The sequence below is a fragment of the Panthera onca genome, chromosome A2, assembly GCF_046562875.1.
Source record: "Panthera onca isolate mPanOnc1 chromosome A2, mPanOnc1 haplotype 2, whole genome shotgun sequence".
In the NCBI taxonomy this organism is placed as follows: Eukaryota; Metazoa; Chordata; class Mammalia; order Carnivora; family Felidae; genus Panthera; species Panthera onca.
Window position 1 is genome coordinate 110,453,486 of NC_138340.1, and position 14,935 is coordinate 110,468,420.

The 14,935-nt window shown below is 33.0% G+C and overlaps 1 protein-coding gene across 5 annotated transcripts in view; it reads right to left on the reverse strand.

The window, feature by feature from the left end:
- SNX13 (sorting nexin 13) overlaps window positions 1-14,935 on the reverse strand; it is a 135,605-nt gene that overhangs the window by 40,838 nt on the left and 79,832 nt on the right. For all 5 annotated transcript variants that reach the window (XR_013553464.2, XM_078441586.2, XM_060632622.3 and 2 more), the window contains 4 exons: window positions 12,290-12,389; window positions 10,309-10,502; window positions 2,543-2,647; window positions 1,809-1,941 (listed from right to left, as the gene is read on the reverse strand). Coding sequence is in view for 4 of the 5 variants with exons in the window: in XM_078441586.2 (XP_078297712.1) it covers window positions 1,809-1,941; window positions 2,543-2,647; window positions 10,309-10,502; window positions 12,290-12,389 (532 nt within the window). In the remaining variant the exon portion in view is untranslated. The remainder of the gene's footprint in view (window positions 1-1,808; window positions 1,942-2,542; window positions 2,648-10,308; window positions 10,503-12,289; window positions 12,390-14,935) is intronic.

Consider the following 14,935-nt stretch of genomic DNA (forward strand, 5'->3'; position numbering starts at 1 on the left):
AGTAAAATTCATATACAGTTTTAAGTTAAGGTATGGTTTTTAGCACTTAAGAGATTATGAATAAAAGCTACAAGTGAATTTACAAGACTTTGGAAAAGTTCTTACACTATAGGATCAAAAACTACTCCCACAGAATATATTGCTACTATCGCCATTTTAAATTATATATCATTTAGAAGCTCATACAATTAGCTGATTATGATTCAACATATCTTCTTTCATTCTGGGTCATATAGCAAATCCACTTCACAATACTAAGAAATTTCTAAAGTAGATGGAATTGAAATAGACAAAAAAAAATTCTAATAGTCCTTTCTGGAAATAGCGCTGCTACTTGCAAATTCACAGCAGCTTTGTAAAAGATTTTTCAACAGACAGTAAGTACAGATAAACTAAACTTGAGGTTAGCTCCTACAGAAGTACTCTTCAAAAAAAAAAAAAGTTCCTTAATTATGCAATCAAATCCAGTTAATGGAATATTATTCCAGTTTTAGAAATAAAACCAGAAAGAGTATTAACTAAAACTCCCACAATACTAGACCAACAACCAATATAAAAGTTAATAAAACTCAAATGCAAACTTCTCTAACTGGGTTTCTTAGATTATTTAAAAAGTAATATCTTATTAATGTAGACCAGGGAGTGGGGAAGGGGAGACAGAGGAGAAGGAAGGCTAAGAACCTTTTATAATGGAGATACTTTTTAAAGCAGTGCTTACTACCTAAGAGATCTATTGTATGTCCAACCCCAATGGTCCAGCCCTTAAAACCTATTCATAAGTGAATGATTAAAATTAAAGCATTCTCTTAAAATAATTACTTTGTCAAATCTTTCCCATTTACTTTTTATTTTCATTGCTTATATAGACAAATTTCAAACCTTATTGAAATAAATCAAATCTTATATATTTAATTAGTTTAATAAGTACTAATGAATTGGATCACAAGTAAAATGGCCACTGGGCCTCACAATATGGAGACTTGTGCTCTAAAGGCTGCCTCTCCCACTATTTTTAAATAACAGCTTATATACTACTGATAAAAACTGGTATTTGTGTTTTAGTCTATAAATCATTCTCATATACATAATTTCCCTTAAATCCGACAAATGATATCATAATAACTCTGAAAATATGGCAAAAATTTTATCCTAGATTTACAACTAAGAAAAATGAGGCTTAAAGAAATTAAGTATTTGGCCAACATCACAGAGGTACTAAGTAGCAGAACAGGAGTAAAATCTAAATATTCTGATTCTCAAAATCTGCTTTCCTCATTATGCCACAGCGGTAATAGCCTCATCTGAAAAAATTCAATGTTGAAACAAATGACTTTTGTAGCTTCTTCCAGCTTATACTGTGCAGGGTATAATTAAAGGGAAAAAAACTGTTTTTTTAAAACAATGCTCTTTGGATTATGGTACACTCTCAGGATCACTACTTGTTATCTCATTTAATCCTCTCAATAATCCTGTTAATCATGAATACTATTAGTTATTAGCAAAAGGGAAACTATCATAAAAAATATTTGGGTGATACAATTCAAGAAAACATTTTTTAAGACTCCAAGGCTTTTATAGCTATGTTCTAATCTGTTATTAAATTTTCAACATTTTGATTTAGTGAGGTAACTAAACTTTGTCATTCATTTATAGATTTAAATATAATTTATAATTGGGCTTCAAGGTATTTTCTATCTTGTTTTAAAGATCATGTTTTGGCAACAGAATATATGTAGGAATACGTTATGTGTACACACACACACACACACACACAAACACACACACATGTGCAATGTGTGTCACCTTACCTCCATCACCATCATCTGATCCTCTGAAACTAGGATCTTTTAACATATCCAGCTCGGCTAACATGCGCACATAAAGTGCATTCTGTCTGAAGGAAGGATAAAATCTTTCATCTCGTAGCATCAATTCATAAACCTTATTGAAATAAATTAAGATATTCCACCATTAATACAGATAATATACTAATTTTCACTAATAAGATTTCACCAAAAGCTAGACAGAGGTCTTGCTATAAAGAATCACAGATCACAGATATATAGATATCAACAATAAGCCTCTATCACAAATAATGATTTCTCAACTAATTTCACAACTAAGGGACACTCCAATACCTAAACTGCATTGAAAATGGTCCTACAGCAACACAAGTCACATGACAGGTTATATATAGTGTTCTAGGAAGTACTATATTCTAAGAAACAAGCCCACATAAAGGCTCCAGGATCACAGTAAAATAAATTACATCAGGTTACTGACATATCAACTCATGAAAGTCTAAGACTATGTATCTGGCCCTTTAGATTTAAATACCAACCCAACATAAGTATTTTCCTCACTTGTCAATTAAATGAACAAACTGGCCTATTATCCTTTTTGTAACTGAGAAATCTGAGTTCTATTACTCACCTTTTTAGTTATTTATACTTTTATGTTTCAATAACCTTTGAAAAACTGAATTACATGTACAAAGAAATACATATTTTTTATAAGAAAGAATGATAAACTCAACATATACCTTCCTTTGAATGTCATCAAAGATTTCAGGGGTTGGATCTTCATGATTCAAAGTATCTGCTAATTTTGCTACCAAATAATCATCAACAGTAACTCTTGGAGATGCCTAACAAACAGAGAAAAATAACAGTAGTAATAGCATTTTGCGTTTCTAAATACAAGTTTATTCTTTATAAAAGAATTACATAGTGGAATCATATTATTGAAAGTAACTGGCAAAAAATCCTTGCTTTGTAAACAACACTGTGATGTTTAATAAGGCTGAAATAAGAACCAAACCTTCTTGTCATAATGTAATACAGAATGGGAGACAAACATGGATTTAAATCCTGGCATTTGCTGAATAAGTTCCCTCTCAATAGGCTTAATTTCCACAATATGCAAAATGGATATAATACCACCTACGATTATTATGTAACCATGAGAGATTTATCTAAGGCATACAATCCCAGTGTCTAGCACATAAGAAACACTGTCATTAGGAATTAGTGTTTAACATCCAGTAGCCCTGGATGTCTATTTAATGACTGTCAAAACAATAAGCCATTTTTTACTTATCATTTAACACTAGAAATAGTCCTTTTAAGTTGCCTTTAAAAGAGACTATCCTTTTCCTAAATTTGGCTTTATATCGCTGTAGCAAAATCCCAGTGTGATATGGGAGGGCAAAAATATGAAAAGTTAATTTCTTCCAACGACTTTCATTTTAAAGTGCATAATATGACAGATACACCACAGAAATATAAAATCTGATGTTCAATGTGAAAAATTTCTTTATTGAAAGAAAAAAATGCTGAAAAACTAGAAATATGGTCTTCTTTGGCATGTCAACTTGAATTTTTAGTTCTGAAGCCTCTGGAGAATAAATGAGTGATAAGGATGTTAACTTTTAAAAAACTAGAACAAGAATGCATTGTTTAAATAATTTCTTTATGCTATCCAATAGAATTATCTAAAGAAAAGAATGGATAAATACAGAAAAAGAGAAAGGTTTACAAATAAGTAAACAACAGAGTATAAATGTATAGGAAAAGGACTATACAACTTCTAATGTTCCCTTGTTAATTCAACATTATAATTAGTAAACCCAAGTAGGTGGTGCAGGGTGGTTGGAGCTTTTTGGAGGAGGAAGGGGAGGGTGCTTATTTGTTGACTGTGTATGAGAGGATGTGGTGTGGTGGTGTGTGTATGTTTTCCCCTGAAACAACAAAAAAACTAAACAACTTCAAGTCTGTAAAAAAATATTAGAGAGGAACTGATGTTAGCTAGTTTGTCCTTTCATTTGCCCTCTAAGATGACTAAACTCAGTTTCTAGGAAATAAGAAGATGCAAATTTGAAAATTACAACATTTCACATTTAGTTTACTTTTTCCTATAATCTCAAATATACAGAACTGAATTAAGCCTCATCTTTGGTATAGGGTGACCAACGTTTTTAAAGAGTTATCACAGGACACAACTAACCAGATCTCAAAGAATCAATATAGAAAAAAATATTTATATACTTTTACTATTTAACATAAAAATACAAAAATGTGTTTTTTCAGAATTATCTATTAATGTGTGTTCTGCACTTTTCCACTACACAAATGTGATTATTTAAACAAAAGGACTACTTAATAGTGGCAATTAGTAATTAATAGGACTAATTCAACAAATAATGTTTGAGAAAAACCTAACTATTTAGGTTCTGTTTTCTGATACACAATTTAACTTTTTAAGCTCTTCATTATATAATAAATATTGCAGGCTTTATTATTGTGTATTATTAAAGTGCATAAATAGAAGACTTTTAAAAAGATTATAAATATAATAAGACTAAACAGGTATTATCTATATTTAACTTAAAAAATTACTTTCCTTTTTATTCCACGATCTGATGAAGATATTTTTACTTTTTATGTTTCCTTTTTTAACAATACTTCTCTAATCTGCCTGCAGACTTTAGGACTTTTTTTTTTTTCTTCTTAAACCAGAGGGTATAACTGAATACAACCAAATACAAAATTCACCTTGACTTTTACCTCTATTCTTAAGCCTACATCACACTTATTTCCCTTATCAGTCCAATGTGATGACATCAGGTTAAATAAATACCCTTTCGGGGTGCCTGGGTGGCTCAGGTCATGATCTCGTCGTCCGTGAGTTCGAGCCCCGCGTCGGGCTCTGTGCTGACAGCTCAGAGCCTGGAGCCTGTTTCAGATTCTGTGTCTCCCTCTCTCTGACCCTCCCCCATTCATGCTCTGTCTCTCTCTGTCTCAAAAATAAACGTTAAAAAAAATTTTTTTTAAATATATAAATAAAATAAATAAATAAATATCCTTTCAATAAAACCATTTTGGCATAGAATACTAAGACTTTCCTTACTAAAAGCAGCAGCAGGTTTTTAGACCTATAGGCCCAGTGTATCTAAGAATTTACCATATAGACTTTATGTCTAAAATGCCCATTTTAAACACTTCAAAGCATAATGCATGTCATTAAAAGTTAAACTTCTCTTCCTCAAGAAAAATGGTTTTAAAACACACAGATCATTTAAACTTGTGAGAGTGAAGGTGAATTCCAAACAAATTATAGTTTTAGTAAAGAAACAGAAAATCCTATTAAAGCTGGCGGTCCCTTTCTGGTGATATTTTTTGAGTCCTCAATAGTCTCATCTCAAACAAACAAACAAAAACATTAGCCATTTTGTTCACTGAGTTTTTCTATAACCCACACAAAAACAACTTAGGTCAAACCACCCTTCTCAAGGTTCCTCTTAGCCTCTTCAAAGATCATTCAACAGTTCTGGAGAAAAAGGCATAGAAATTTCTGTTTACCAAAAAAATAAATAAATAAAAATAAAAATATTGGTTTACCATAATTCTTTCCACCATATTTATTTTTTATGTATTTTCAAATTAGAAGACATTATTCTTCTCCCATTCTTTGAAAACATGATTTTACTGCTATCAATATTTTAGCATTTTTTCTATGGCTGGCAACGATAGCTATAGCCATGTTGAAGCAAATGTCTAAAATGCTTATTTTCTGACCCTTTTATAATGTCAAGAATCTCATTAAGTGTTTATGAATGTTTTGAAGAAACTAAAAATTGACCAAAAAACTTTTATGAAAGCCTCGGTATCACAGGTAAGCAAATGGTACCCCATTTTAGCAGTATTGTATAGAAGGAATACATTATTTAGCAGGTAAGATCTTTTCATTTTCTTCGGTAAGAAGTTTATAGACTGAAAGAAATTTGTCAAAATTTACATTTGCACTGTCTGATAAATATGTATTTATATAAAAGCAAAGTTTCTTTTATGTTTTCTGCAATTTATTAAAATGTTAAACATCAAGATTATCTAAAACTCCCCATTTCTTCACATCGAAGAACCTAGTAGCTATGGGAAACATACCCTTCTTGCCACAATGTGATGTAACACAATACACTACCAAAAGCATGACTGCTGGTTAAGAACTGCCAGAATAAGTTCTAAACTTGAAAGGGCCAGAACACGTTATCAAAACTTTCTCTCTTGTTTACCCACAGGATATTTCAGCTGAAACTTCTGAATCATGAAATGTAACACTATTCAGTTTAAAAGTAACTCTACTTTTACAAAGCAAGCAAGGGACAGATAGGCTAATGTGTGTTCATTTGTACACTGTGCCCAAGCTAATTCACTTAATCCTCACTAGTTTTAACTGATCACTGGGGTCTTTTGGGGAGATGGAAAAAAACAAAAAACAAAAGCAAAAACTTTTTATTAATTTAAAATTATTTGCAATATTCAGTTTCAATATTTGCTTTTATATCCTCTTCTCCACCAAGACCAATCTCAAAACATTTTTTATACATCATGTAGTATGCTTTATTTTGGTTACTCTCCCTAATCCAGGTATAAGGCTCCTTCTCTTTGTCATTAAAACGACATAGTCATTTAGTCTTCTTTTCTGGCACTGTCTAGGTCATGCTGATGTTGGTACTGTAATTATCCTCATTTTCATGTCTCAACTTTTAGAAAACATGGTTTTAATATTCATAATGTTAAAAATTAAAAAGTCCTGGGACACCTGGGTGGCTCAGTTGGTTAAGCATCCAACTTCGGCTCAAGTCATGATTTCGCGGTTTGTGAGTTCAAGCACCACGTCGGGCTCTGTGCTGACAGCTCAGAGCCTAGAGCCTGCTTCGGATTCTGTGTCTCCCTCTCTCTCTGCCCCTCCCCTGCTCATGCTCTGTCTATCTCTGTCTCTCAATAATAAATAAACATTCAAGAAATTTAAAAATTAAAAAGTCCTATCACAATACAAAACACATGACAGGAAAAGTAAAAGACAGACTGTGAATATCCAGGATAACAAATCACTTAAATTGTAGATGCAGTATAGACAATAGAGTCCATTACTGTGAAGAGCAAATAATGGCTGCCAATATTATAAGCTAAGGAAAAAAGACAACGATGACTGTGAAAAATCCACACCATAGTCATTTGACACTAATATGTTGCCTTCAGCCCTGAATTTCTGGCATCACATTGAGGTTTTGAATTTTTGTCAATCTTCTCCATCCAATGCTAAAATGTGGGACTTGCTGTGTCCTGGGGAAAGGTTTCCCAAGACTCAGGAGGTCTTTCAATGCTTTAAAAAGAGATGACCTTCAAAAGAGTAACAAACTCATAGTTGACTTCTCAGTAGAAACATAAAAGCCAGAAAACAATGAAATGCTATCTTTAAAATGCTGAAAGAAATTAGCTTAAATAATTATTAATTTTTTATTTATCCAGTATTAACTATAATCCCCACACTGGATTACATAAAAAAGAAATGACCACAACCTACTTTAAAAACTAACATAGAAAGACTTTGATATATACCTTAAAGCTGTGTTTTTAAATAGAAACTCTTGAATGTGTGCAATAAGAAAACATGAACAGCAATATTCAGAACAAAAGTATGAGAGAAAAGAAATGGAAAACAAACCAAATTGCTCATAAATATTACTGAAGGTAAATAAAGTCTTGTATATGTGTATGATAAAATACTTCAGTGAAAATGAACTATACTTACATGAATCAAAATGTATAAATATCAATATAATAATGAGAATAAAACAACGCATATAGTATCAGACCATTTATATAAAGGCTAAAAACAAAGCTAAGGGGGCACCTGGGTGGCTTAGTCGGTTAAATGTCCGACTCTGACTCCTCTTGATTTCAGCTCAGGCCATGATCTCGTGGTTTGTCCATCGAGCTCTGCATTGGGTTCTGAGCTGACAGCAGGGAGTCTCTCTCCCCCTTTCTCTCCTCACCCCTCCCCTGCTCACGCTTTCTCTCTCTCTCTCTCAAAATAAATAAATAAAAATAAATAAATAAATAAATAAATAAATAAATAAATAAAGCAGTGTACAAGCAATGTGTGCTTTAGAACACACATGTATATTAAAATGGTAGGGAAAAGCAAGTGAATAATTACAAGAAACTGATTTCATCAGGAATTAAAGAAACCGGTAAACATCATAGGTGAACACAGGTGAAGAATATATTAGGGATCTTCAAAAGCATAGTAAATGTTTTATTTCTTCAGCTAAATGGGGTGTATAAAGGTGTCTGTTATAGTATTATTCTTTAAAATGTGCACTCTGTTACGTATGATATATTTCATAAGGCAAAAATATAAGCAAATGGACGAATGAGCAGGTTTCAAACAAAATTCACACTTAAATTCAAATCCAACTTTTGTGCTAGTTAAGTATAAATTAAAAGGTATTATAGCATAGCCATTACAAGTACTGGAGTGTGAGAAATCTCAAGGATTGCTGTGTCCATATTAATGAGGGATATTGGTCGATAGTCTCCTGAGTGAGGTCTTTGTCTGGCTTTGTTATCAGAATGACAGTTTGGCAATCTGTGTCTTTGAAAGCATTTGCCCATGTCACCTAAGGTGTCTAGTTTGTTGTGATAAAGTTGTTTATAATATTTGCTTATGGTCTTTTTGATTTCTATATGGTTGGTAATGATGCCTCATGATTTTGGTATCTGTGACTTTCTTTCTTGGCCAATCCTGCTAAAGTTTTTCAATTTCATTTCTCTTTCAAAGAAACACCTCTTGGTTTTATTGTTTTCATTACTGTTTTTCTGTTTTTCATTTCACTCATGTCTATTCTGATCTTTACTGCTTCCTTCCTTCAGTTTACCTTGAATTTATTTTGCTTTTCTTCTTCTGGTTTAAGATGAAAATATAAATTGTCATTTTGAGATCTTTCTTCTTTCTAACTAGGCATTTAAAGCTACAAATTTCCCTCTAAGCACTGCTGTAATTGCATCCCATAAATTGTGATACATTGTGTTCTCATTTTCATTCAATTCAAAATACCGGGGCGCCTGGGTGGCGCAGTCGGTTAAGCGTCCGACTTCAGCCGGGTCACGATCTCGCGGTCCGTGAGTTCGAGCCCCGCGTCAGGCTCTGGGCTGATGGCTCGGAGCCTGGAGCCTGTTTCCGATTCTGTGTCTCCCTCTCTCTCTGCCCCTCCCCCGTTCATGCTCTGTCTCTCTCTGTCCCAAAAATAAATAAAAAACGTTGAAAAAAAAAAAAATTAAAAAAAAAAAAACAAAAAAACAAAACAAAATACCTTCTAATTTCCTTCTGATTTCCTTATGACCTAGAGACTACTTAGAAATGTGTTAATTTTTAAATATTTATAATTTCTCAAAATTCCTTTGTTAATTTCTAATTAATTGTACTACGATAGACATTCTTTCTATGGTTTCAATACATTTTTTAATGTTTCTTTACTTATTTTTGAGAGAGAGAGAGCACACAAGCAGGGAAGGGGCAGGGAAGGGGAGGGAAGAAGAGAACCCAAGCAGGCTCTGCGCTGTCACTACAGAGGCTGACATGGGGCTCAATTCCCTGAACAGTGAGGTCATTACCTGAGTCAAAATCAAGAGCCAGGCACTCAATCAAGTGAGCTCCCCAGGTGCCCCTAATTTCAATCCTTTTAAATTCAGAGTTGTTTTATGGCCTAGTAAAAAGTCTGTCTACCCTAGACAATGTTCCACAAGAGCTTGAAAATAGTGGGTATTCTGCTGTTGTTAGTGCAAGTATTCTACAGATGTATTAGATCTAATTGGTTTACAGTGTTCTTCGATTCTTGTATAATTTTGGCCATTTTTTTTTTCCCATTTGGTCATTTTCTTTCTAATCATTCTGTCAATTATCGAGTGGGTATTGAAGTCTTCAACTATTACTGTTAAATTGTCTATTTCTCCCTTCAATTCTATCAGGTTTTGTTCTATGTGTCTGTGTAGGTTTTGCTGTTGTGTTTATAATTATTTTATCATTTTGATCAACTGACCCTTTTAGAATTATAAAATGTTCCTCTTTTCTCTAAAAATAAATTTTGTCTTAAAATCTATTGTCTAATATTAGTATAGCCGCTCCAGCTGTTTTGGTTACTGCTTGCATGGTTTATCTTTTTCCATTCTTTTACTTTCAATCTTTTGTGTCCTTGAATCTAGAGTGTGTGCCCTTGAATCTTGATTCTATCATTAGTATTTGCGTGACCTTGGCAAAGTTAATTCAATTTTCTAAACATGAGTTTCTTTACCTATAAAATGAAGATAATAATATACAATAAGACTGTTATCAGATTTAAATGAGACACTGTTTCCAAGCAGCAGTGCCTAGTATAAGTAATGAATATTCATTTATATTACAAAAATTATTACTAAAGGTGCTACCAAAGAAGTTAAGAAAACAGTAACAAAAATATATCCCCACCTTTTCTGATAAATACTGTTCATATATTCCAACAGCAGCTGCTCTTAGAAGACCTTTGGTTTGGTTAGTTTGATGTTTTCCATCCTTCTGACGACTTAATAAAACTTCTAGTTGCTGTTGGGCTGTAACTCGGTATCCTTCCACTGTCATCCAGAAAAAGAGGTGTGCTTGACCTCCAGTTTGCTGCATGTAATCTAACAAACAAAATCCATAACAATGTACTTATTCATGTCACATGTTTTTGGGTGCATGTAACCATATAACAAGTTAAGAAGGATTAAAGTTTCAAATACTTAAAACCCTATATTTTCAAACTGTTAGGCAAATGCTTGAGGTAAAGAATACTTACATCACAAATTGTTAAGCTAAAAAGACCACAGTTATGTAAAAAGCACAAACTGAAGCATATTTTTTTTAAAAAAAATTTCATTTTTCATGATAAAATTTCTAGGGGATATAATTGCACAGAAGGCTTCATCAGAAATAAATTATTTCAATATTCAGCTTCTGTTCTCAATAAAGATTATTAATTATAATATTAATATTTCCACAAATTTAAAAAATAAGGATTAGTATCTTCAACAAGCCATGTATTTATGCTTTTGGTCATGAAAATGAAGAATCAGGGAAGTTTAATAAAAATGTCCTCCAGATAAAAGCAATTTTGATGTATAGTTGACCCCTGAACAATGCAGAAGTTAGGGGCACTGACTCACCATGCAGTCAAAAATCCATGTGTAACTTTAGACTCCCCCCAAACCATAACTACTAGTAGTCCACTCTTGACTGGAAGCCTTACCATTAATATAAACAGTTAATTAACACATATAACATTTTGTATGTTAAATGTATCATATGCTGTATTCTTACTATAAAGTAAGCTAGAGAAGGAAATTATTACGAGTCATTAGAAAAACACATTTGTATTACTGTACTGTATTTATTGGATAAAATCCAAGTAAAGTGAATCTGCAGAGCTCAAATTTGTGTTGTTCAAGGATCAACTATATTATCAAAATTACTAAATATTTATATTTATTAAAATGATATAAAAAACCCCTTTCCCATTCATGCACTGAAAGATACAAATAACTTATAAGCACTGTGTACTGCTGATAAAGTACTCTTTCCCAAACAATTTAGAGGCACCTGGGTGGCTTAGTCAGCTAAGTGTCCAACACCTGATTTCGGGTCAGGTCATGATCTTAACAGTTCATGAGCTCGAGCCCCATGTCGGGCTCTGTGTTGACTGTGCAGAACTTGCTTGGGATTTTCTCTCTCCCTCTCCTGCTCACTCTCTTTCTTTCTCAAAATAAATTAATCAATTTAAATTCATAGTAGAATCTCCTAGAGTTTATTTTTAAACACCACTGAGTGTTTCTTTTAAGTAGGCTGCACACTCAGCATGGAGCCCATGTGAGACTTGAACTCATGACCCTGAGATCAAGACCTGAGCTGAGATCGAGAGTCGGATGCTTACCCAAATGAGCTACCCGGGCGCCCCTCCTAGGGTTTATTTTAAAAGCAATTTAACAAACACACATTTAAGTTATGCAAAGCATTTCGTTCCTTCAAAACAAAATAAATCTCCACCTCGATGATTTCCAAAGAAAAGGACTATTTCAGAAAATGAAGAGCGGAGGAAAGACATAAATGGCATGCTTAATTTCAGATATTTAAATTTTAGTAATCTTTACAATTATTAAAAATTTCAAGGGGTGGGGCACCCGGGTGGCTCAATCAGTAAAGTGTTTGACTCTTGATTTTAGCTCAGGTCATGATCTCACAGTTCGTGGGTTAGAGTCCCACACTGGGGTCCATGCTGACAGTGTGGAGCCTGCTTAGGATTCTCTCTCTCTTCCTCTCTCTCCCTGCCCCTCCCCCACTCAGGCTCGCTCTCACTCTCTCTCTCAAAATAAAAAATAAACTTAACTAAAAATTTCAAGGGCTATTATTATTTTCGTAAGATGGATTTACCTACCCATAAAAAACTGTAGTGCAACATTGTCTACAAGAATGCTGTCCAAGGGGACTGTGCAAAGTTTCCCAAAGTTTGCTGCCAGTTTCACAGTATTTATTTCCTACAAATAAAAGTAAATATAGGTTAATATTTTATCTATTCACTCACTAGGTTAAAGATCATTACATAGATATAAAAACATTACACTAAAATGGAATAAAGTGTTTTTTCCTTCTCATTCATTTAGGTTCTCAAAACAGTATAAGCCTGGAGAATTTCCTAGTTATTTTAAGTTGTTTAGTGAATATGCATTAAAAGTATGATAAGCATCCATTTCTTTCAATACAAAATAATTCTAAATTATTGGAATTTCAAATATTCTCTATCTCTACACATATTTCAAATGAAAACAAATATTTTAGGGGCTAAAGGGATGTATGGAATACTCACGATGTGCAATAATAAATAAATACCAACATTCTCAAGTATAGACTGAGGTCTATCCAATGAGAAAACAGAAAATATTCAGAGTCATTTTGCTTCTCACAGAGCAAAAACTCTACAGTCTTTATATAAAATGTTCTTCTCACACTACCTAAATAGTAAATTATATTCATTTTTCAAAGTAACACAGTAAGATAACTACCTACACACAGAAAAAAATGAAAAATAAAAAAATAAAACAAACATAGGTTCAAAACTTAAAGAATCTATATGTCAAGCACAGTGCTAGGTACATTATACACATTACTTTATTATCCACAACAATCCTATTGGATAAATATTGCCAATCCTACTTACTGGAGAAGAAAGCTTAAGATCAGAAAGGCTGCCTATGATCACAGAGCTGGCAAGAAAGACTGTTTTCAAAGCCTGCAGCTTTTCCCATAAAACCCATGATGTTTCGGTAAAGTATCAGTTTGTCTGTATTCCTAAATCCATCCCTCATAACCATCTTTTTAAAAAAGACAGTGAGGTTTTTCTGAAAGTTAGGCTGCCTTAATTAGGTGTGGATACTAAATTAGATACAGGTAGTACATAAAGGAGAAAGAAGATAACTTGAAAAAAGGAGGGAAAATGTCCTCTGTATTTAGTATCTCCCTTCATATAAATAAACTCAAAATGGATGAAAGACCTAAATGTAAGATAGGAAGCCATCAAAATCCTCAAGGAGAAAGCAGGCAAAAACCTCTTTGATCTTGGCCGCAGCAACTTCTTAATCAACATGGCTCCAGAGGCAAGGGAAACAAAAGCAAAAATGAACTACTGGAACCTCATCAAAATAAAAAGCTTCTGCACAGCAAAGGAAACAATCAGCAACACTAAAAGGCAACCGACAGAATGGGAGAAGACATTTGCAAAAGACATATCAGATAAAGGGTTAGTATCCAAAATATATAAAGAACTTATCAAACTCAACATGCAAAAAAAAAAAAAGCACACACACACACACACACACACACACACACACACACACACACACAATGGAGTATTACTTGGCAATCAAAAAGAATGAAATCTTGCCATCTGCAACTATGTGGATGGAACTAGAGGGTATAATCCTAAGCGAAATTAGTCAGAGAAAGACAAATATATGACTTCACTCATATGAGGAGTTTAAGGCACAGAACAGATGAACACAAGGAAGGGAAGCAAAAATAATATAAAAATAGGGAGGGGACAAAACATAAGAGACTCTTCAATATGGAGAACAAAGAGAGGGTTACTGGGGGGTTGTGGGAGGGGGATGGGTTAAATGGATAAGGGGCATTAAGGAATCTATTCCTGAAATAACTGTTGCACTATATGCTAACTTGGAAGTAAATTAAAAAAATAATAAAATAAAATAAAATAAAATAAAATAAAATAAAATAAAAAATAAAATAAAATATGGAAAAAAATTTAATGCAAAAAAAATTTCTTTAAATACTGTATAATAAACAGATAAGTGACTTAAAACGTTTGGCATAAAGTTACCCAATGCCAGCATATGATTTCTCCTATCTAAATCTTCTTTCTTCAAATTTATCCCTTTTTCTCCTTCCCAGAAGCAGCTCCACAGATAAGGGATGCAGAAGAGTATTCACTGCAACCTTATTAGTAATAAAAAAGATAAAGGGCCTTCTAAGATTTCAAGATGGGTAGTATGGTTAAAAAACTTCACCTCTGTGGGGATTCTGATTTTTCTTTCAAAGAAAAACTACTGTATGACCTGAACTACTAAAAAGGTGAAGCTTGATATTCAAAATAGAAGTGACGAGCTTCAAACAAGACATCTAAATTTTAAAAGGATTTGCTATCAAAAGGTGTCCCAACAAATGGACTTTAAATAATGATGATGAAGGATCACTAACTCTAAGGTCTAGATAAGGTAAACTAAGCATAAGTGAAATCATACCATTCTTCCATTCTGAATTTTCACGGGTATATAATTTTAAAATAACACTTAACTAGAACAGTCATACATACACATATACTCAGGTATACGACAAATGTGGCCTCAAGTAAGGTCAGTTATAATTAATCCAGCAAACTAAACCAAGATTTACAAAAATTAGTCTTCTGTTCCTTAATAAATTTAAATACACTCCAAAATTACAAGCCCAGAGAGTCACAATAAATTTCCAAAATAGAAAATCAGCCAAAAAAACCCTGACTACACTAAAA